At 39.2% G+C, this 25,321-nt stretch overlaps 1 protein-coding gene across 10 annotated transcripts in view; it reads right to left on the bottom strand.

The window, feature by feature from the left end:
- The window catches only part of TLE1 (TLE family member 1, transcriptional corepressor), a 116,631-nt gene that overhangs the window by 87,618 nt on the left and 3,692 nt on the right, over positions 1–25,321 (bottom strand). For all 10 annotated transcript variants that reach the window (XM_036737935.1, XM_036737934.1, XM_036737936.1 and 7 more), the window contains 2 exons: positions 24,204–24,267; positions 24,049–24,093 (listed from right to left, as the gene is read on the bottom strand). In XM_036737935.1, coding sequence (XP_036593830.1) covers positions 24,049–24,093; positions 24,204–24,267 — 109 coding nt within the window. The remainder of the gene's footprint in view (positions 1–24,048; positions 24,094–24,203; positions 24,268–25,321) is intronic.

Below are 25,321 nucleotides of genomic sequence, written 5' to 3'. Positions count from 1 at the left end.
ACCATGGACGAGTTTTTTAAACATCTTGCTGTCTTAGGCAACTCCTAGTCTACAAGCTAACAAGCAAATTAGCGATCTCTACCCAGGAAGGGAGTGGGAGTCTCCATACTGGGAGATCCTTAAACCACTGAAAACCCAGGTGGGGAAGGGGAAGGGTCATCGGTGCCTACATTTAGACAATAACATAAACTGCGATGCATACGGTTGTGCCAGCTCCAATACAGAGATGGATCAGTCTTATCTCATATGTGGCTACATCTCCCCAAAAAACACAAGCCAGGTTCTCCATTTCTCTGGTACTTCAACAAAGACCTACGTACAGCGCTCTCCATACAGTATGTGTTCCATCAACGTTTAATGATTGAACTGTTGGGTGTTCATTAATAAGTTGTGAAGGTGAGGGTTTGGGTGTGAAGGGAATGAAACAGAACTTCAGGGTTTTGCATTTGTCCATTTTTAGTTGGGCAGCAAGGGGAGAAAAGCATAATATGGGCATTCAAACAGAGAAAGAACAAAGATCAGGACAAGGGGAGAGCTGTAAAACGTAAAACGTTTTAAGGGAGAAAACGCAATTAAACTGCAGTAACCACAGTCAAGTAGGTCTAAACTGAAAAGGCTTCATGGAAGAAACGAACCGGGAAGAGTTCTGAAGAGCCACCATTTGGCGCTTGAGGAGGGCGATGGGAAAGAACACTGGATTAAGAGTCAAGAGACCTGGGGATCTAGCTCAAACTCTGCCAATAATAGGGACCTTGGGCAAATCACTTCAGCTCTCTGGGACTCAGTTTCTTCACTTGCAAATTAAAGAAGCTAAATGAGATGTCTTCTACATTCCCTTCCAACCCCTAAAAGTCTGATTTAGGGTCACGTTAAATGTACAACAGGATGTCACTATAGGAATATGAACAAGGATTCCTGTTCCTTAGGATCCAAGGATCAAAGACTTAGAGCAGGAAGGAACCTCGGGTCCTCTAGTCCAAACCCCTCATTTTATAGACAGGAAACTGAAGGTCAACGTGAAGTGACAAAGTTAAAAATAAAAAGGGAAAATTATGTATGCACAGACCAAGTCGAATGGGATCAAGTAGCCCATAAATGAGGAGGCAAAGGAAAAACTGAAGGATGATATTAATCAAGAAAGAGGTAGGCCACAACGGAGAGGTAGAAACTCGGAATCAGAAGGAGGAGGTTTAACATAGGTTGTTTGGTAATACAAAAAAATTGCAAGTACCGCCTGAGGGTTAGGAGTCCTAGACTGTCATCCCTGTTTTGCCATTTAACCCCCCTTATGACCTGGTTCAATACAAGTACCACCATTACTCTCATAGCCTACAAGAACCACTTCCATTTATATGCCATTTTAAGGTTTACAATCAATTTACCTGCCTGGGCTTCACTATCCTCAAATGATAAATGGAAGGATTTGAACCATGGAGTCCCCTCTGGGTCTGATTCAATGATCCCAAAGGTTTCTTCCAACTATGTACTCAAAAGCAATGGAGCATGGTTTGACCAGGGGAGGTTATCTCTTCTAGACCTCTAGGTCCCCTAAAGCTATGGCTGAAACTCTACAACCAAGAGACCCAGAGAAGTAGTATCACCGGAGGGACAGGAAAGGGAAGGGAAGTATAAGATGGAGCGTAACTGAGAAATATGAGGATTATCAAAATGTCAAGAAGTGAGGCTTCTACTATAGATGAGACACTGGGTTCCATTTGCTGGATAACAAACGAGTAATGTCAAGTTACCCCAATATCAGTTCTAGAGAAGTCTCCTAAGACTGCTGACTCCTTACAAATTAACAAGGAATCATTTACACGCCTAGGATTCTAAATTAGATCATTTTTTAAATGGGTGATTAGAATTTCTGGCTTAGGTGAAACACAAACAGAACAATCGTGCTGCTTTTTGCCATTGTTCTGAAAAGTCCCTACCTCTTGTCCAAGACAACTTTTCAGCTGGAAATTATTGGCTTATAATATAAGAGTTTTCCCAGAAAGCTTGAGTTTCTCCAAACTAAAAGTCTCAGGGCAATAAATGTTTTTCCATGAGGGCCAAGCAAGTGTTTACTGCTTGCTATTTTTATTCTGCATCTTTCTCGTATGTCTGGACTAGGCAAGACAATAAGAAACTTCCTATACTTTCCTCCCCTTTTACTGAAGAAAAAAAAAAAACTCTGATCCATTTAACTGCAGACACTTGGATATAGCAGTGCCATTCAGAACACCCATTCTCCCTGCTGAGTACATCCCTTGGTCACAGAAACATCTTGGATTGTTTAGGGTATGCGGGCCATAAGAACCTATACCTTGCTTTAAACAATAGACATGCTCCTGAAAATTCGATTCAACATCTATTAAGCGCCTGCTAAATGAAGACAGAAAGATAAAGAAGACACATGACCTATGTCTATAAGGATGATCCAAGTATAAGGTTAAAAAATATTAAATAGCTCACATACACATAACTCAAATCACACTTTTAAATGCCCAGAGGGAGTTGCTATTTAAAGAAATCCTATGGTGAAGCCTTCTAGTAAAATGAATAATCACCTCCTAAAGTAGTTTATAAATAAAGAGTACACCTATGGTTCTGGTACCATCAACAAAGAAAGAATTCCAAACAGGAGTTGCCAGAAAGCTCTTTTCAACTGTGAATATCTCAACCAAGGGTCCAAAAGACTTAGCCATTTTCATCCTCCCCTCTCCCTTTATGCCCAAGTGCCCAAACCGAAACCATTCTCAAAACTCTGCATGGTTCAACTAATCACAACCCAAGTCCTCAGTTACAGACTACCAAGGTTTTGTTTTTTTTTTTTCCTTAATATTCCACTTCTTCACTTTTTGGCAGGCTCCAATGGCAGAACTGCTGCTGTTAGAGCTATCTCCAGCTGCATGGAGTTTGTCCTCTACCTCCAGATCCTTCACACACAGTTTTATCTGGAAACAGGGAGGGGCTGAAAACAAGCCCACCTCCCCCCCCCAAAGCCCCACACTGCTGAGAGCCTGCTTAGGCAGAAACAGCCACACTAATTGCCCAGCTCACTGGCGAGGCAGATTGCAGAGGCCTGCTTCTCATGAGAAAGCTCTTGTATGGCAGCTCTTAGCAGAGAATCTCAAGTGCCCTTAATTGTTTATGTTCTTAATGCAGAGTCTCTTGAATACATTCATTTTTAATAGCAGGCTTGAGTGTGGGGCCTATCAAAGAATGACAAAGCAACTCTATTCATTGGTTCCTGCTCCTGCAATGATGGTCTTTTGATTTATTTGCAAATGACAAGCTTGGCAGGCCCCAAGACTCAAGAGTAGCCTCTTTTTTTTTTCCCCTTGAAGCATCATTAAAATTAACATGAAGGAATTCAGCTGCATTCTGCAAGATGAAGTTGAGTCTGCAACATTGTGCAATTGTGTTAATTCTTTCTTTTTTTTTTTTAAATTTTGCCTCGGTTCCTTCTAATTAATGACTTAAATGTTTTGACCCAACTGTTGCCAAGCAGAGTGTTTGTACTTTAATTTGTCATTTCAGTAAAGTTGCATCCTTGACAAAAGTGACAAAGGCAAAGCAGCTGTTTCAGTCCCTAAATAGCAGATTTCCATTATTCAGACACCCTCGTTGTGCAGCTCAAGAAGCGCTTGTACACATATGATCTTATTGGTTTGCTCCATGTTGTAAAAAGATGTCCTGGTAGGCGAAGAAGATGCAGATTATCTAACGCTGTCATTCAGTTACATAACTGGAAAGTCTGTAGGGTAATTCACAAACCCTGACGCCAAAAATCCACTATAAACGCGTGATTTACTGCCTGCTTTTTGATAGCGCTTACAGATTTTCAAGGAGGCTGATGGCAATTAGTCGCCACATTAGGGCTACATTAAGTTGCCTTGAGTGTTCCTACTAAACGCTACATAAAGCCTAACATATCTGACCTGCCCCCTGACCCCTATAGGACTCACTATCTATAAATCAAAATTTTAAATCGCACCAACCTAAACAAACGCCTTTTGTGGACTGATTGATGACAATGATACCGATGGAGGACTGTTGTGTGTTTGTGGAAGGTGGAAAGCCTGATGCAATCTCAGTGACCTGAGAACATTTTCTTGCAGGCGGAGGAATTTAAGTAATGAATGAAATAAATATGGGTTTGGAGGAGGGATAAAGGGGAAACGGGTTAGGGAGCTGTCTTGGAATTCAGGCATCTTGATATTAGCAGGAGATTGGCCACAGGAAAGGGAGCAAATAAGACAAAAAGGTTTCACAAGTAAAAAGTAAGTAGGAGTTGGGATAATCTTGAAATAAAAGTCTGCGATTACTTCGAGGAAGGATGTCATGATGGTCAAAATCAAGAGCCAGGTAAGTATATTCTAAAATGGCATTTCAAACCCATCTAAAAACACAGCAAACTCAGAGATTAGCGACAACATGAACAGCATAATTGAGACAGCTGTTAAATACCCAAGGCCTGGACCACATCAGTACTTGGAAATGCCACAAAGAAGGGGATTCTTAGAAAGAAACCAACTTTTAGTGTTGAGCTATAGAAGCTGGTTTGGTTTTGCCTTTGTAGGCCCTGTGCACTGAGGCAAGATGCCAGGGTGAAAAGTCGGCACTTCTGCCGAGGCTGCCCAGTCTGCATCTCCACAACAGCCCAGAAAAGATACCAGATCAAATTCTGATGGGCAAAGCCAAGGCAGTTACCATGAGTAATTGTTTTTCGGCTCAGGACAGCTTAAGAAAACAGAAAGGTCTATGGACACTGGGTTAGGGCTGACGAGAATCCCAGCCAGCAGGGAGCATTTCAGCACCCAAGGACAGCAAGGAGGCTAAGAATGAACACCAGGGAAGGAAGCGCCAGACAGAAAGAGAGCCCAGGGACCCCTAAATGAGAGCTGGGAGCAGCAGGAGGTGCTAGCTATCACCTAATACTCAGTTACAGGATGGAGAAGATTGGTCCCAAGCAAGAGGCCCAAGCTGTGCACAATGGAGGAAAGAAATTCCAAAACTTTAACTATGTGAATCTGAGCACAAGAACAAAGTTGAGACTTAGTTCTAGCCTAAATCTTGCACATAAGCCTTCAGTGGAGATCAAAGGGGAATCGGCAGTTCGGTCCCAGCCTCCCAGCAGGCCAACAGGGTGACCAGGTCCAGTAGCAGTCCACTCAGCCTCAACTACACACAATCTAAACAAACCCAAACATGAGACAGGAACTTGCAGAGCTCAAATCAGGAGGGCAGTCAACAAACCTCTCCCTGGATAACAAAAGTGAACAGGCTCCCAGACTGGGCTGTGAAAACATCAGAAGGACATAAAAAATACACGAGCACAGGCCAGATATGCCCCACTTCCCCCAACCCCAAAGTGAGCAGAACCTAGCACTAAGAGATAGGGTGGTCGTGGGAGTGGGAAGGAACTCCACAAAAGAATTACTACAGTTACAGGGAAGCTCAAGATAAATACATAAGAGGAAAATTACTTGGAATCATCTACCAGCAAAGCTTATAAGAGTAACGAAGACTGGACACAGGCCCAACAAGAAGTGTTAGAAGATCTGAAGATTTTGTTTTGTTTTTTGGCAGGGCAATTGGGGTTAAGTGACTTGCCCAAGGGCACACAGCTAGTACATGTGTCAAGTGTCTGAGGCCGAATTTGAACTCAGGTCCTCCTGACTCCACGACTGGTGCTCTACTCACTGCGCCCTGTAGCTGCCCCTGAAGATTTTTAAAAAGGGTAAAAAAATTATTGCAAAAAAAAAAGATCTATGTAAGAAAGTTGTGAAAAGAGAATTAACAACATCACTGAAGAAAGTAACTCCTTAAAAAAGAGAATTGGCCAAATGGAAGCAAGTGACTCCATGAGACATCAGGAAACAATAAAGCAAAGTTGAAAAGACTGGAGAAAATAGAAAAAATGCAAAATATCTCATAGGAAAAAAGTCCCACCTGGAAAACAGATCAAAGAGAGATAGCTTGAAACTCACTATAAGAAAAAAAAAAAGACTCATTGGACTATCTGAAAGCCATGAACAAAAACCAAAACAAAAAAAAAGAGCCTAGACATATTTCAAGAAATTATAAAGGATGGGCAACGAGGTGACACAGCGGATAGATCAACCAGCTCTGGAGTCAGGAGGACCCAAGTTCAAATTCGACTTCTGACACTTACTAGCTATATGACCCTGAGCAAGTCACTTAACCTGACTGCCTCCAGACACACACACACAGACACGAATATGAAAATTGCCCAGCTATCTTAGAACTAGAGGGCAAAGTGAAAACAAAGACTCTACTGGTCACCTCTTGAAAAGAAACCCCAAAATGTAGCCCCTGAGCCCAGCACAGTAACTGGCATGTTAAGTATTTAATAAATGTTTAATGAATTTAATAATGGAAGGAAGTCAAATTAAATACAGAAAAACGTGTTTATATATGCTGTGTCTCTGTATGTGTATATATATATGTGTATAACAACAAAAAAAATGCTAACAACACTGACGGGCTTTGAAAAAACCTACTAAAAATAGACTATCAAAAAAAGATTCCAAAAGTTAACTGCTCCTATAAAATGATTACCAATCTAGTGTTTACATGAAGTTTGAAGTACTTGTAGCAAAAAACTGCCAAGTGGGGGCCCATCACTTGGACAACGGCTGAACAAGCTGTAGCGTATCACCATAATGAGAGGGTTCTCTTTGTCATAGCCCCCTCAAGGAGTCTGGTGAAAGCGATGGATTCCTTCTTAGTACGATGTTTTTAAATGCATATAATAAAATACATAGGGCTCAAAGGAAACTAATTACGCTGAATGCAATTATAAAAATAGTTTCAAAAACAAGTGCACGCACCTGAGGCTTCTTAAGAACCCATTATAATCAAATACCATATAGTAAGAAATGACAAATATGAAGAATCCAGATTAAACATAAAATGATAAATTAACACTTTTAGAGCAAAGGAGGGAGAAACTAGAAAACATACACAATGACCACAAAAATATAAATAAAAATAACACTAAAACAAAGCGTAAAATTGGGTAGTTGAAATAATCAACCTTGGTCCCAGAGAAGACATGAGTAAAACAATAATGTGAGGCTACTGGTACAGAATGTTGCATATACGGTCAAAGATAAATGTCCAATGGTTTTACTCCATTAATGGAGTCACTGGAGAACATGACTCCCAGGAAAAAAAAAAGCCATCCATAAACTTCATTGAAAAGAAAAAAGAAAGCCCATGATCTGAATGATAGAAAAGATACCAACTCAATTACACAAATTAGTCAATAAATTTAACTCAAGTTTGATCTTGGGGCATATGTAATTATTTAGAGAACCCTTCTTTCCCAGTTATGGTAGCTTCTAATTTAAAAGAGGTACTTGACTGTAATAGATTCCAGGAAGAAGTATAGGGGTAACTAAAGAAAGACACAATCTTACAAGCAAGAACAGTTTCTAAGACTGGGAGCCATTTTAAACTAAATTTCAATGGCAGCCAAAAGTATCTGCTAACAGAAATTCATGTTATTTTGTAAGGGGACAAGTCAATTTGTTTTTCTTCTAAGAAAAAAAAAAGTCCTTTGATCATCTATGATTAATTGCCCAAATACAAAAAGAGTGTAAATGGGGGTTTCGAGACACGTCAATTCACATTTCCCAAAGCAACAGAAACCAAATTCAACCCCAGTATTGTGTTTCACTGGTTTGTACTTGTACGGTTCCCACAGGGGAAGCCTGGCTCAATAATGCTGAACTCCTGGAAGAACAGAATGGACTTCCTGCCATTTATACAGTGAAACACAGTAATCCACCAGGGAATAAAGGTCAATGTTGCACTTTGGGTCATTACTGAATCATTTGAGATGATCTGTGGTGGGGACGAGAGAAAAATCGAAGGCTGTGAGAATGCTGCAAATGGCTTGACCTCAGACCAATTTTCATCTCCATCTGTCTAATAGACATGTGGATAAAAAGCTCTCCTTCTGGGCCACCCCGACTGTTTTAAAATCCAACTTACAAGCCAGGAAAATCAGTTAAACAATACTTTAATGAGGGAAAATAAACCTTTTAAACTCCATCCCATTCAAAGCAGATTCGGATTTTCCAGCTAAAATTTAGTTTACTAGTCCTTCAAGCAGTACTGCAAAGAAGTGAACAGGGAGATGGAAATATTTTTGCAATGCAGAGGTGTATGCCCCCCACCAAAAGAAACCTACTTGTACATGCAAATATATGCATGCTTACAACTCCATCCCCTACCAAAAGACATTCACACAATTTCCATTACATCTGCTAACATACAAACTGATATCCAAAGGGGGGAAAATGGCAGTTCTGAAAACTGAATATAACTCTTAAATAAATCTTTATTTTTCAGATGCCCTACTAAAGAAGCTTAATCATTAAGGCATTTCGATCCTTAGAGGATATTCTTAGAAACATACTATAATCAAGCATCATATAAGCCACAGTCTAACCTTAAAGCATTTTTACCTTAAGCTCTATTTTTTGGAATTTGGCTGGGAAAGCTTCCCCCCCACCCTTTTTGCAAAGGCAGTGTTGTGCCTTTTAAAAGTTTAGGCCCCCACAGTATATCAATGTCAAACAACATCGTGTCAAGCCAAGATTCAATTCAGGTAAGTGCCACTGCCAAATTTTCTTGTTCCCAGACGTGCTTTAAGATTATTTTATTGCTTAAAATTTAATTTGTTCCAACTCGTGTCTCCATGACAACGTTGGCTAACCCTGCAAATCATTTGGGTAATTGGATATCTTATCTTTCTATTGCTCTCAAATCGAATGATTCTGCTAGAATTGTAACAGCCAATCAAATTTACAGTCCTCCTGAGTAATAGAGTCAGAAAAGTAGCCCCATTCATCTCCTCTTTACAGCCATATTAAGCAGTATGCGACAAACAGTAGAATTTGGCCTTCAAACTATATCCTAAATTATAAACCCTGTCAATACTAATGTTCTCACCAGTAGGAGGTTTGCTCAGAAACCCCCTTTTTTTAATGCACCAGAAGACAGGTTTTGATTTAATCTGATAAGCAATTAGTACTCATTCCAAATAAACTTTGAACAGTCTCAGCACTGGGGAGAAAACTGACAGACTAACATAACACGATAATCAGAAAAACAGCTTTTTAAAAAATTTGACCTTGTGATAAAATAATGAGCAAATGGATGGCTGCACACAATTAAAGTACTAAATACAATGAGATTGATTTGTGTGTGGCTCTGTATTTGCAGTGGTTAAGCCATACTTACAAATTAATTAGTCAGGAAAAGGGAAAGAGTGTGTACCTTCTACATCTGAATCAAAACCTTTGAACCTTCCATTCATTTAAACAAACCATTTTTAAGCAGCCATTACACCCATATACACACACACACACACACACACACACACACACTACGGAGTTAACCTACAGTCTCCAAACCTGTCTTATCTAGATTAGGCATCCCTCACCTCCAGTCCCCTACCCACAGCAGGCACTTATTAATTTATTTACTGAATCAAATACAGAGGCAAAAAAAGTCAACCGTCCTCATCTACGGCTGACGCTACAGCTTGGGATGTTGGTCAGCTCCAGAATGCTGAGGTCGGTTTCAGATAGCTCATTCTCATCTTCTCCGTATCACCCCAAGACTGACTCCTCTGGATCTGACCAAACACTAAAATGGCCAGCCCACATGTAGACACTGCCACTGAACCTACACTACCCTGGCAAGACTGATACAGCTGTTCAAGGGTTTCTGGGCCACTTCATTCATTCCTTTGCTCTAAAGAGCCTTTCTGATACTTCCAGAAGGACTCACCTTTAGAAACTGCCACCTACTCTATCCACCTACCATTGTAATGGGAACATGCGTAGGCCCAAGCACCCACACACATGTAGGGTTCTACCAGCTCTGTCCTCATCCCAAATACACTATGACATATGAGTTATTCTGTCCTTTAACAAATTCAAACTGCCACTAGTAACCTAAACTCTCCTTCCTTGTAATGCTTTTATGTTTGTTTCATTATAATATTGGGAATATAATCAGGAGCTCTAAACGCAAAGCCCTCTCCATCTACCTGTATTCTCTGACTCTACTGAACCTTTTCTTCAAAAGGGTTGTCAGGTTTTCCTATGCCACTAACAGAATTTTTTTTAAAAGACCCCTACACTGCTATTTGTCAAAATAAATTGGCTGCTCTTACTTCCTCTAAAACTAAGAAAAAAACTACAAGCAGCTAGTCCAACTACCGCCAAATACAGCATACGGACACACAGCTCAAGATGACTGACTCCTATTGGTAGAAGAAGAAATAATTAACTAGAACATTTCCTGCCTCTTCACTCCTCCACAAGTTTGTCCTGCTCCAGTCCAACAGAGAAAGTTTCCAACAAAGGCCGTACAAAGAGAGTCACCATCTGGGCCCAAAGATAAAATGCCGATACTCTAGAAGAAACTGACGCAAGACTAGAAATGTTAAGTTCTGCACCTGAAGAGAAAAAATTAAAGTTAGGAGCAAAGAGAAACAGGAAAGACACTCAACTAAAAGGGAGTCATCACAGGGAATGGGAAAGGGCCCCAAGGCAAGATTTGAAGGAGAGAAGCTGGTCAGTCCAGGTATCAGGATTAACAGTATGTGGAAATTCTAGCTCTAAAAAAGTTACAAGAGAACCTTTGACATTCACACATAAGTACATGCTTGTTGCTCTTTCTATGTGAAGGTAACAGACTGTGAACTGGGTTTGAGGAAATGTCTGTAGGTGCGACAGTATCAAGTACAATAGGGTTAGTGGTAAAGAAGATGGAGCTTCTGACTTTCCAGATCAAAGACAGGGTGAAAACACGGCCATGAACTTGACTACACTGCGTTTTAGAAGACTAGGGTTACACCGAGGGCTACAGCGCAGTTTTCAAGAAGTTAAGTAGAGAGGAGAAAGAAGAGGGTACCAAAGAGGTGGCCAATCAGGGGATCTGACCCAAAGCACCAATACTACCACCCCTCAAAGCTTTCTAGGGAATGAGTGATAACAACCAACCTTTATTGTGCTTTACGGTTTGCAAAGCACTTGACATCTATTAGATGTTACCTCATTTAAGCCTGACTTAACAAGCACTCCGTGAGGGAGGGTTACTTACTATGGGTCAGGCGCTATTCTAAATACCTTACCCATAAGATCTTATTGGATCCTCACAACAACCCTGGGAGGTAGGTACTGTTATAGTTGGGAAAAATGAGGTAAAGTGACATGCTTTTGGTCAGTCAATAAATATTCATTAAGTGCCTGCTATGTGCCAGGCACTGTGTTAAGCTGATGGGGATACTACTATGGAAAAGAAGAAAAGAAAGACAGCCTCGGCCCTCAAGGAACTTACAATCTGGTCCCACAACTAATAGGGGGTGGAGATGAGATTTGAACTCAAGTCGCCTGACTCAAAGGCCATTTCAGTAGACATGAGGTGTCTAGTGGTGTGACAGTGGTATATAAGATGGACTGGAGGAACTAGCAGTGGGAAGACCTGTGAGATGGCTATTCTGACAGTCTAAGCAAGTAGAAACAACAACCAGGTGGTTACAATGGTTAGAATTCTGGGACTAGGGTTAGAAGATCTGAATTCAAATCCAGCCTCAGAATGCTCACTAGCTGTAGGACTGTGGGAAGTGACTTCATTTCTGTCTGCCTCAGTTTCTTTATCTATAAAGTAAGAATATTAATAGCACCTAACTCTCAAGGTTGTTGTGAGGAAAAAAATGAAAATATAAAGTTCTTTGTAAACCTTAAGGCACTATATAAATGCTTCCTATTATTCATAGGACTGGGGAAGTGATTAAGTGTAGGGAAAATGATTAAGAGCAGACCTAAAGGAAATGATGAACTTAGTTGGGGACGTGCTGTACTGGAGGTAACTTGTCAGACCATGGAGGCAGACAAGAGACAGAGCTGTAGATAAAGATCTGGGACTTATCTACATAGAAGTGACAACTGAAGTCATGGAAGCAAACAAGATGGGAAAGGGAGAAAAAGACCCTCAGCATCGGTTTTCTTGACAGGCTAGCTGGGCAGAGGCTCAGGTTTCTCGGTGCATTTGACTTCAAAACAGACGCCCAAATACGTCCTGGAGTCTCACCTCTTTCCCTACTTCTATTTCTGCATCCTATCCATAGTATGTTCTGGGGTCAAGAAATAGATTTCACACAGACGTGTTAGCAGGGAGGGCAACCAGGAGCCAGCAGAATTTATTTACAGGAAATGAGGTTGAGATTAGGTCAGAGGACTAATAAAGATCAACACAACATTTGGCTTTACCTGTTGCCCCGGCACAAGAATGCCGGTGACTGGCTTCTCTGAACCCCTTTCTCTGATCTACCGTCAGAACACACAGAATAGGAACTATCCTAGCTCCCCCAGGTTCTTATAAGCTCCACCCTTCTCCCCAACCTTACATCTGGCATAATCAGCACAAGAAACACTACCCAGGTCAAGGAAGACTTTTTAAAAAAGTACAAAGACTTCATGCTAGGGAGGCAATTTCAATTCTTTCAAAAACAAAACACAACTAGAAGAAGCCTTCCATAGTTTACTATACACAGAAAGGGAGGAGCACAGTACATCCAGCTTGTCTCCTCCCTCCCCAATCCCCATCCCTTAGTTTATGGATCTACTCTCGTCTCACAAAAGCTAAGAATCTGGAGATAAGAGAACACCCAGGGTAAACACCATAAAATGTTTTCTTCAAAGCTGTTCTTCCCAAGCCTACTTCCTACATTACCTTTATTTCCAGAACATCCCTTTTACCCAAACCTTCAAAGGCCACAATTTACATATTTTACAACATTAGCAAAACTAATGTAACCATCCTAGGGAGGGTCCGACCAAGAAGTAATAGGAAGAAAAGGTAACAACAAAGAAAAACCTTACTCATTTAGGCCAACACACACACATACACACGCACGCACGACAAGCTAGCTTGTATCAGTGATGTTTTAGTTATGGTATTTTTCCCTGAACGGAAAAAAAAGTTGTTTATTAAGCATTTGCTATATATGCTAAACACTGAAGACACAAAAAGAAAAACTGAGGCAATCCCGCTTTCAAGTTGCTCACACTAACTGGGAAAGGCAACACAGAAAGCAGGGTCAGCTGTTGTGTGGCTAGAAAGGCCTTTAAGTCCTAAGGATGTAGGGGCAGTATATGGCGAAACTGAAGGGTCCTCGGGGTGCCCCAGCAGGTCAGAGAGGAGTGCCTGGAGGGTGAATCAACAAGACAGATGGTTGAGGCCCAGAGGACCTAAGCAGCAGAACAGATGGTAAGATCCAGTGGTCCTCAATCTCGCTGTAAGGATTTGAGTGGAGGACTCCCACCTTATCCCAGCACTATGTTTTTTAAGGAATTGTCTCTTCATTCAAGTATATTAAGTAACTAAAGCCAAGCTAACAAAGTATTGTCTAGTGGATGTCCTTAAGGGACTAATTTTAATGGATAAAGATGATTCATAATTAGTAAATCAGTTGTTTGCATGTAAATTGGTACTTTTAAAATGCTCGAGGTGCCTGAAGGTTTTATTTTCTAAACTAGTTTAACCCTCCCTAATGTTATTTGCACTATTAATTAGCTCATTAAACCTTCCCTTTACAGAATGGCCAAAGGTCAATTTCCAATTTGGTGCAAGCCAAATTAATACATACTTTCATATTAACAAAGCAGAGTACTACCTATCATTATGCTCTAAACTATTTAAATGCCTAAAAAATGTATCTAAGTTTCAGGGAGGGACTACAAATACAAATAAATATATGACCACTTTATCCAGAGTCCCACTGATGACTGATTAAACTCACTACTCTGTAAAACTCTTAAAAAACATTAGGTTCTTAATAGAACCTGAAACCATCCAACACGGGATCTCTGTCATCATTCAAGTCAAAATCCCTCAATTTACTCAAAGACAGAAATTTCTCAAAGAGCAAAAAGCTGCAAAGGCCATTGAACTCCACCAGTTTTATTAGCTAGGCAGCAGTGGCAGCAGTCTAGATGTGGGTGCTCTCTCCCCATCCCACCTTCTCAATCTTCGTGTTGCTAATGCCAGACGACTGACCAAGAGGCAGATAAATAAGATACCCTATTTCTCCTAATACAGAAAGTTACCTTTTTATTTTCACTCACTAATCCATAGCAGCCTTTAAAAATGGCACAAATAAAGGCGGCAGCATTTTGTTCTCTAAATCAATTTTCTCCTCAGCCATCAACGAGATGTTCCAGCACAGAGAAAGAACAGTCCTTCCCTTCTAATTCAAAAATCCATACTGCCACTGCCCTTGCAAACTGCTAAACAAGCAGTATCGGCAATTCACTTGTGTTCTGTAATATATTTACTGCAAATCCCAATGGCTTGCCTCCTAATGCAGTTTTCTATTGTGTCTGTTCTTGTCAATACACTGACTGGTCACCTTACTTGTAAGCTGCTTTGACCGACTGTTTACCCAAAGCATCAAGAGGCTTCCGGAGAGCCCCAGCTTCCTGACCAATGCCTTTAAGCAGCCTGGCTCCAAAGGCTAGCAACTATACAAACTCAGAGATGCTTTGTGTTCCAGGGGCACTTCCAAACAAAAAGTCAGGCCATACTTTACTTCATCAATTACTCCCAACAGCGTTTCACCCCAGGGAACCTGGTTTGTCCATGTTCTATTTGCAAAGTGCACACAGATTCTTGGACTAGCATTTTGATTTACAAATCTACTTCTTGGTGTGTACAAATGCTCTCATCTTAAACTCCAGTTAAGCTGTTTTCTAAGAAACAATCATCTATGACAGTCTGGCTTATACCATTTATTACCACTAGAACAGTAACTCTTTAATCACTGAAGTCTTGTGGGGGCAGGGGCAAGAGATGCTTCATACATTTTAAGTTCAACATATTTTTTTCCCTGCAGAATTCATTTTTGAGTCCAGAAATTGAAAGGATGGCCACACTCTGCATTTTAAACTTAAGTGTATGGTATTTTTTCCTATCAGTAAAACCAGGTGGAAACAACCCTTTCTACTTCAAAGTAATACTTTAGCATTACATGAGCATAAGGGTAGAGAAAGGAAACCCAGGCCCAAATATTGACATCTAACAAATACACCATCCCAATTTGTCCAAAGAGATGTTTTTCAAAACCCTCCCCCCGAAAAAGATGCACCAACACAGAAGGCATAACAATAAGTTGTATGCAAATAATAAATAGAAAAGCATATAAACTACAGCCATTCAAACTGCCTACAATTTTACTAAATTGCGTGTGTGTGTTTTCCTGGTGTGATCACCAGGAACAAGTATGGTATATCCAAAAGTCATTCTGATAGTTTCACATTTGAAGGAAAAGATCATAGATCTAAAACTGAGAAATCATCTATTCCAACCTCCGCTATTCAGAGATGAAAAAACTGAGGCTCAAGAACTTGCCTGAGGCCATTTTGACAGTAATCAGAGACAGCATTAGAAACCAGGTCCTTTGACACCAAAGTCAGAGCTCTTTTCAGTTGTCCCTCACAACAGAAACCTATGGCTCAATCTCCTACGTGGACTTTAAGTGTTCAAGTAAGAGTTGACTGCAAACATAGATCAAGAACCTTAATGGAAATTTTGAACCTTTGACTATTCATAATTGCTTAATTAATACTTGCTGCTTCAACCACCCCGACCCTCTCCCATCTTCTTAACATCCTTCTGGTACTACTATATGACAAAGAATCCTAGGATACCCATCTCTCAGGAACCAAAATCCCGGGTCATCGAAAGAGAAAGGGAGTGAAGCATAATAGGCATATATAGGATGCAGCATACGTAAAACCACCAGCAAAATCTACACAAGAAGCAACATTTTCCTGTACATAAATATTTAACTTCTATTTAATTAGTCAGTCAACAAGCAATTAAGTGTCTACTGCTTGTTGGGCACTATGCTAAGTGCTGGAGATATAAAGAAAGGTAAAACAAATCAACAAAATAACAGAATCCATGCTCTCAAGACTAATAACAACAAACTCATTTCACAGAAGTCAAGTCAAAACAAAAATAACAGGCATCAAATCCATACCAAGAACCAGACTTCCAAATTTCTCACAGAAACCTCAAAAGTTTAGAATTCTAAATCCTCAGTATTTGGGAGATACGATCCATATAAAATATATTATCAATTTTTCAGAACTCGTTTTATTTTTGGTATGTCTATGGGGGTATAGAATTATACGCTGGGGGAAATTTGAGATATATACAAAATTCACATTTAACATCTCTTGCCCATCTAAAGTCCCTCTTTTTGTTGAAACTCACAAGCAGTAAGTAAAACTTGGTTTGCTCACAAATTGGTCACATTTTAAAGTACAGTATTCAGAATTTACTAATTTTTCCACTAAGTTCATTTTGAGTATGATTAACAGATGGAGCCACAAATAGTGAACGTAATGTCAGCTGATATCTTTTATGCCTCACACTTGTAAGAATCAAGCAAAAACTAGCGATACTGAACTAAGATAAAAAAAGTTATTGTAATGTTTTCTGGATTTGACACCTACCACATGAAACTTGGTCTAAACAGACTAATTTGTAGGCTTCTCATCATCAGTATCTACTATTTCTGACACTTCAGTTCCATCATCCTCAAAGATTTCTGAAGAGGGAGGCTGACCTAGGTTGAGGCAAACCTCTTTACCTCTGAAATTACTAAATGTCTTGATTGGATGTTTCCTTCAACAGACCAATTTCTTTCACATGTTGAACGAGATGTAGAAAGATAGAAGCGAGAAAAGTCCAAATATTGCTACCATGTTGGAAGAGGTATAGACCCAACAAGTCTCCAGGCTTAAATCTATACAAAATTCCTAAAAGGTTCTGATTTCTATCCCATTTAGCAGTACAGAAGCAGCGGGGCATACAAAAAAGACAACTGTGGGGTTTGGAGCCACAGGACCCGAGATTTCTCTTTGTGAGTGTGGACAAGTCACCTAAACTTTTCTGGATGGCCATCATTTGCTCATTTGAAAACTCTAGGGTTCACTACAGTTCTGAATCCTACAGAACAAAGGCCTCTCATGTGAAAAATGAGCTAGATTTGTTTTCAGGGCCAAATTAAGACCAATCGACGGAAGTTATGGGAAAGCCAAATTTCATTTCAACATTAAGGAAAGACTTCTTAATAATTAATTGTTCAGTCTCTTCATGACCCCATTTGAGGTTTTCTTGGGAAAGATACTGGAGTGGTTTGTCATTTCCTTCTCCAGCTCATTTTACAGATAAGGAAACTCAGGCAAACAGGACAAAGTGACTTGCCCAGGATCACGCTAGTAGCTAGTAAGGGTCTGAGGCTGGATTTGAACTTGGGTGTTCCTGACTCCACACTTAGCGCTCTATTCACTGCACCATCTACCAGCCTTTTTGTTATGACTCCAAGTTCTCAGAAGCTAGATGTTCACTTGGTCAGGGATATTGTCGATGGGATATAAAATTTGAGTAAGAGTTGGACGAGTTCTTTGAAGTACCTTTTAACTCTGAGATTCTAGAATCCTATATGTCAATAGTGTATCAATACTCTATTCCTTACCCCTAGAGTAAGTCCTAAATAGTTCAAAGATTTTATTTTCCGCTTAAAAGTTTTCTTTCTAAAGCTATCAGAAAATTAATTTAAAAACCAGTTAAGTTGGTCGCACTTTGAAGCAGTAGAATTTAAGTTCCTTGAAGGCACAGATTTAAAGGTTTTTGATTTATTTTAATCCTCAGTGCTTACACATAGGCATTTAATAAAGGTTATTCTAGTTAAGTTATAAGTAAATCACTCTGTCAACTTAAACTTAGTTCTTAATTAAATACACAAGTGAAAAAAACCCATTGAAAACATTTTTTTTTTCAAAATCCTTTTCAACAATAGTCTATTAAAGATCTTACTAAAGCATCTTATTAACCAGCCCCAGGGATTCAAGTAAGCTTAAATTTGTTGGTTTTTTTTTTCCTAACCCACTCCTGGAGACTACAGTGTTTTCATGAGAGATCAACAAAAACTTCAACTAGTTTCATGAGAAAAAGTTAACTAAATAAACGAGCCTGCCTTAAGTCTCAGTATCATTCAACAAGGGCTCTTTACATAATATTTGCTAAAGGGACAGGTTTTCTTATGGGGCTTATTACTCAACATTAGTTAGGAAAACATTATCTTAAGCCCCCTGGCTTAAAACTGGCTTCATTTGGCATCTGGCTTGGACTAACAATTTCCATTCTGTGTTCCTTTTTAAAAGCTTCTCTGTGGGCAATGTTAGTTTTTCCCCACTAATGATGAGATAGACTCCTAGAAGGTTAGAGCTGACTAAATGGTGTTATGACACTTTGCTCTCCCATTCTGCAGATGAGAAAACTGAAGCCCAGAGAACCATGTTAAAATGACTTGCTCAAGGTCTCTCTCCTGAGTACTGATAAAATTAAGAAAAGATGTCTCAATAAAACATTCCACCCCAAGAAACAAAGACTTGTCCCCTTCTCGACTTTTGGAATGGAAGCAAACATATACTGTTGGTGGTTTATAGTTTTGTTACTGGGTTCGAGAGTGATGAATCTTTCTCTGGCTGCTTGCCACTGAACAAAAGCTAATCTTAACCTTAACAAACTGGACTATAAAATACACATGGAAGCGTTATTTCCACCTTATTCTTGGAAAGAACTGATTTGGCCAGCAAAAATACACGCACGCACACACACATTCTTATAGTTGACGACTGCAAGACGTCTTCTACCACTTCCCTCTAAGCACCTGATGGAGTTTAATCCTTAATGCCAATACTTTGGCATACATCATTTCCTGGACATAGATTTCTGACCTAGAAAGCAATCTTACCCAAGTGTAAAATCAGGAAAAAAAGGATAGAAAAAGTAATAGAAGGAACAACTTTCAGAGAGTAGAAATAAAAAATTCACATTTAAGGAATGAATCCGTAGGCGAAACCAAAACAAATCAGCTTAAGCCCCTAAAAATAAAAGCTGGTAAAGGACAATTTTCACATACGGCAAACTTCTACAAAACCCATAAAAGAGCTACCTCTCAATGTTTATTAGCCCAGTCCACTACCTAAGTTATTGCTGAAATGATTTCTAATAGGAAACAAATGCTGGATCACGGTTTTTTCCCTGTCCAGCCTCACTGACCCCATCACCCCAAAAAGCTGACCTATGGAACACAACACTTTTCCCCTGAAGGGCGTAGTGCTGACACTAAGCTGGAGCCCACAGACTCTCTAGGGGGCTTTGTAGATAGATTTCAGGGGGTCTGTGACCTTGGATGGGGAAAAAAAAACTTTTACATCTAACCTCTAAATGAAATTTAAGAGCTCCTTCCATTTGCATATTTTTAAACTATTCTGAGAAAGGGTCCAAAGGCTTCACCATACTATAAAAGGGATCCAAGACACCAAAAAAAGAGCCCTCTCTCTACAATCCCCTCAGCTCATCCACGTATTTTTAATATATGTATATATACACATATGTATGTACACACATACATTTGTGTATATATATATATATATATATATATACATGCATGTATACACACATACATATTATATATGTCTGTTTTTTGCAAATACCAATAGAACTGCCAAGAGAAAAGCTCAGCATCACAGGAAGGTCACGTGGTCAGCAGACCTTCAGACTTAGGTCCTATCTGTTCATGTCTCCCATGATGCTAAATTTAGTCACGCCAGCTCCAATGGTTACAACATTGCTCATGAAACCAAGGTCATGGGTTGAGTCACCTGCAGACCGATGAGCTCGACCTTATTCCGTCATACTTAAGCCTGTCCTCACCAACGCCCACCCAATATTGACTCAAAAAGGGGAACAGAGCAAACCATAGGAAAAGAGGCAGTGTATGTATATGGAGAGAGCAAGAACACTCATTATACCTGGCATTGGGAGACCGGGAGTTCACCTCCCAGCTGTTACTAACTTGGTGACCTTGGGTGAGTACCTTACCCTCTGTAGGCCTCAATTTGAACCTCTCCAACAAGGGGAATGGGTTAAGTCATCTAAGGTTGCCTACAGAGATGTCTTTTTGTGAGTCTGATGTATATTCTATCACCACTGCTGGAAGGACTTAAATCACCATACTGATACGCGTAGGTCAGTAGTCTCTGTCGTTCAAAGACAGAATTGTCACCTTTCACGTGGCTTTCTGCCCAAGTGTGCCACCAAGACCTTTTGAATAAAGATACACGAAGGCACAAAACTGTGGAAGGAGCCACTCAGCCCTAACAGTTTGTCACGTGGACTCACTGCACACATATGAAGGATAACGGACGTATCTTTAGGGTACTTTCCAGTTTATAAAGCACCTGGCAAGTTGCCAGCCATTTGAGCCTTAACAAGCCCATCAGGTTATAAGGATTATCCCCACTTTACAGATATAGAAACCCAAAGCTCACACACCTCTACGAAGTACCAGCTGTGAGAAACAGTAGTTTCCATTTTAGCTCATCCTCACTTCGTGTGAGAGCTTTTTCTTATGCTTATAATGAATCATGGTATGAAATGTTCTTTTTTATATCAAAAGATTCAGAACACCAAAACAGAATTCAGACTTCATGAATTTATTTGTAATCAATTAAAAAACTAATAAAGAGGGGAGAAAATGTTGAAATGTTAACATAGAATATATACAACAAACCAAGTCTCTCCAAGTAGGAGAGCCACAATTAGACCATTCTTGATTTAGATGACAGCTCCATTTAAAAACTGCCAGAGATGTGGTGGTGTGATGACACTGGAGAATACAAAATCCAACAAACCCACTGAAAGGGGTAGGGGGTGGGGAGAGGCAACAGAAGAGAAGCAGTCTCTCACACAGGAAACAAGCCTTAAGAACATTAAAGCCTGCTCTGTGCAAAGTTTCCCCATCACTGCATTTTTCAGTAACAAAGATGTTGTCAGAAATGACAATTTTTTGTGTCCCCTGATGACGCCTTGCTAGCATTTGGTTATAAGCCATAAAGCGGGAATAATTTCAGCCTGTCAGGAGTCTAAGCTAATGCCCAGTTTCCCCCTAGAGAGAATTCCTGTCAAACGTAATGAGAGCTCCAAAGGCCTCTCTACAACATAATGAGCACTTAGGCCACGCTGGTGATCAGGCAGCAAAAAAGCATCAATTTGAGCCTGGCTACACCCTAGGGGCTAGACGTCACCAGTTTTAATAAGAATTATGATTACTAGCTACCCAATGCCTCCTCAGAACTTATTATTAATGTGTGACATTCAGAAGGGTGTTTTTTTTTTAAATGTGAGGCCACTTTAACACTGAATCATAGCAGAGCCCAACCCTGCACCACTGTAGTCGAGGGTCTGTCATCATTTACAATACAAACTGAATTTAAAAGGATTTAAGACTTGGCTATTTAAAAATATAGAGCATATCCGCCTTTCACATTTTTCAGATTACTAAACTAGTTACACAAAATACAGCATATAATATATGACCGTATGTAGACACAAAATATTCACACATGTTGTCACACATAATTGCCCATGAAATACATGCACAGAGACATAGCTCTACTCCCAAACACATTTCTTATCCCCACCACACACATACTTCTGACACTTTTATCTCCTTTCTCTTTCAAGGAAAAAGGAAAGGTCATGCAACTATGCATGGTTTACAAAAATAATAATACCACATATTCTTTAAATTCTCCAATAAATCTAGCATGAGCTCAGTGATGTTATGTTTTTGGAAAACAGGAGCTCCAGCGGTACTATGAGCTATTAATTCCTCTGATTTTATGAGTTCAAAGTAAAACTCAACCTTTTATTACCCATTCTGTTCGGTATACAAATCTTGTCTTTTAATGCCATTAAAAAATTAAATTGACAAGTGGTTAGAACTCTGTGGCAAAAGTGAGCTAATTCCCATATGCTACCAAAAAGAAATGACCCCCAAAACTTAACCAGAACTCCTTCTGACCTGTATCATCACCAAGTTTACAATCCCTTTTGATAAGGGAGTAGTTATCTGTAACAACAAAAAGTCCAAATAACCCTGAGAACATTAAAGTTTACTTTGAAAAAAAGCTGTAATAAAAATTACTTTCAAATACAAACACAGTCTAAGTAAAGAAAATGAGAATATCTCCTCCCAAACGTAGCTGAAAACAGGATTTCCAAAACAACACCTCAGCATTATCGAAATCTGCGACGAATTAAAAAGAATCAAAGAGCTGAGAGTTACAAAAGCAGAATTCAACTCTGAAACACACTTGCTTAATGAAAGTCTTTGAATATAGTGAAGATCTGAAGCCTGAACTAATCAATTTCTCCACTGTGCCCTAGCCGGTCAGCCATGCTCTTTAATTTAATGAAACAAGAGTTTTAGATGAAATAGCACATATACATCAAGCAAGAATTGTATTGTTGCACTTTGAAATGTGTCCAACTGTGCAACTTCATCTAATGATAATTTTTTTTAAGAGGCAATCGATTTCTGAAAGACTTATTGTACCAGCCTCCTGATGAAAAAGTGAACGTCAGCATATCTAGCGAATACTTACACCCTGCCATTAATGCTTTCTTTGGCAGACAATGACTACTCAATCGAGGGTCCTTTGGGCTGAGCAATCATTTAGCTTTTCTTCTCTTATGAGGTCCTTAGTGCCTTGTTCCAGTTCAATACTCTTTTTATTCACCATTATAGTAGCCATAAGTGTGAATTTTATGGGAACTTACAAACTCATAGTCATAACCAGAGCTTTCCCAGTCACTAATCTTTCCAGGCTTTTAAAACCACTAGGAACTCAGCTACTATCAACGTATGCTACACCCATAAAAGGATTTTTTTTTCCCCTCCCAGATTCAAGACTCCACCTACTAAATTATTTTTAAAGATATGTTTACCTACAAGCCATTGAACTGGTATCTTTATGCAGCGCCATAAAACTACAAAAGAAAACCAGTGTTTGCTGCATAGTTCTTCATATACTTTTTACACACCGAGGAAAAGAAGCTCTTTTACACAATTTGCTCTACCACATTTCTAAAAGGGTACATCTGTGTCTACAAGTTGTAGTGGGAAAACCATTGAAGTTGGAGTCGAAAAGTACATGACTTCAAAGCCTTGATCTGTTTGCTACCTGTGTGTGACCTTGGACAAGTCACTTCCCTTCCCCATGGCCCTTCATTCTCTCACCTAAAAAAAGAAGGGAGTCTAATAAATGATGTAAGGCTCCTTCTGGCTCTAGATGCTATAACATTATTATGTCAACTGACATTTGCATAGTGCTTTTAGGTTTGCAAAGAGCTTTAAATAATAAAGTAATCCTTATAACAACCCTGGGAGGCAAGGACTACAGCCTTATTTACAGCCTTACATTCCTTATTTACTGATGAACCAACTGAGACAGAGATTAAGTGACTTGCACTCGGACTCAGTGAGTAGGTATCGGAGGCCAAATCTCAACCCATGTGCTGACTTAGAAGTATACCTTTCTATCTGCTCTGTCACATTGACTCTTAGTCCTATGACTCAACAATATGTATATGAGTTCAAGTTTATACACCTATAACATTCGAATGGTAAGATATCTATATGCCTATAACATTCAAATGGTAAGCGTAAACCTATCCATGCATTAAAGTACAGTCAATTTTTATCTTCCTGTAAACAGAAGAGCTTATATTTCCATGTGCCTTTTATCTAGTGATTTAAATTTTTCTGTAAATATACTGAGCCGCAGAACTTCTGCCAAGTGATTATCAGGCCAAAGTGTGGTACAAAAGAAAAGAATGTCTTAGAAGTGGATTCAAATCTGAACTTTGGGCAAAATGCTTCTGGATCTCAGTTTCCTTATCTGTAAAATGAGGCTCTCCAACTGGATGATTTCTAAAAGGCTATTCTAACTCTAAGTCTGTGATTCTATGATAAACTGGGCAACTGAGACCTACAAATGGCTTTAAATCACCTATTACCAAAAGCAATGCCAGGATTACAGCCACAAACTAATTCTAGGTCTCAATTTGGAATTCACTTAAAAATCTTACCTGTTTATGCATTTCAATGTTTAATCCATAAGACATTTCATAATACTGTGAAGAAAATAAAGAAATAAAAGTTTTATTAGTTCATGTTTGGTAATACTAAGAAAAAATATTTGTTGTGGTATGTTAAAAGAAAAAATTAAATCTTTGATACCTACCATCACATAATGCCTCTGCATTTCTGTCTTTTCACTTGCCAATTTCTCACATTCCAATTTAAGGCTACAAAAACAAAACAGGCAACTTCACGTAAACATTATGTCACTTGTTTTAACATCTGCCTCACATATTTGCACTTCAAGTAAAAACACAGACCAATTTAGAAAAACTATAAACTATCAAAGTAAACACCCAAAGCTTTGTCCTTGTATTTAATAGAGAATACAAGTAAAATGAATTCTATGTACAGTTCATTCCATTATGATTGTCTTAGGGCATACACAATACCAGGTAGAGAGTGGAAAAATAAGTCAGGCCCTCAGTCTAACAAGTAGTATTATCATCTGTTAACTCTTGGTCAGTTAAATTTTTATTAAGTTCATGGTGTGGGATAACCAGCCTCTGAAAAGAAACTTGAGCTTCAAACAACATATATTGCATGTTTTGACTGGTGGATTCAAACAACCCTCTAAGTTTTTAAAATTGTAATTGAAAAATTACCATTCCATAACTGTTAACTGTTTTGTCTTTAAAACACACTAAAACATCATGTCAGGTGCCCAATGGAATGGTATAGTCTTGGAAGTGTGTGATTAGAAAAGTACATGCCCTAAAACAGAATATTGGACATTCCTGAAAAAAAAAAAAAACAGAGAATTCATGGACATTCCCTATTAAAATGGTCCTTTATATTCCGCTGAATTTAACTTAAATTATGATAATTTATCTTTAAACTTTAAAAGCTAATTTCTTAATTTGAAGTTGGTTTTTAAGCTGTTAACAACAAGCCACAATATCAATGTTTCTTCCACTGTTTAAAATTCCCACTGATTTGGACATTAAGTCTATACTTGTACTCAAGTGCTATGATGAACTTCATATGCAAAAGCCTCAGTTCAATGGGGCTCTGAGGATGGGAACTTGAAATTCTATTTATTTTTTGGATCTCCAAAGTCAGCCTCAATGTAAATGGCCCAACAACTATAAACGTTTAAAAGGAGTAAGCTTTTCACGATGAACTTTGCTTTGTACAACTCTATCCCCCAACATAACCAAATAGTTATTTCAACATTGCATTTGTACCCTGCATTCCAAGACTAAGACATTGATTGAGCCA

Source organism: Trichosurus vulpecula, chromosome 9, assembly GCF_011100635.1.
Source record: "Trichosurus vulpecula isolate mTriVul1 chromosome 9, mTriVul1.pri, whole genome shotgun sequence".
Lineage (NCBI taxonomy): Eukaryota > Metazoa > Chordata > Mammalia > Diprotodontia > Phalangeridae > Trichosurus > Trichosurus vulpecula.
This window is presented reverse-complemented; position numbering and strand designations above follow the sequence as displayed.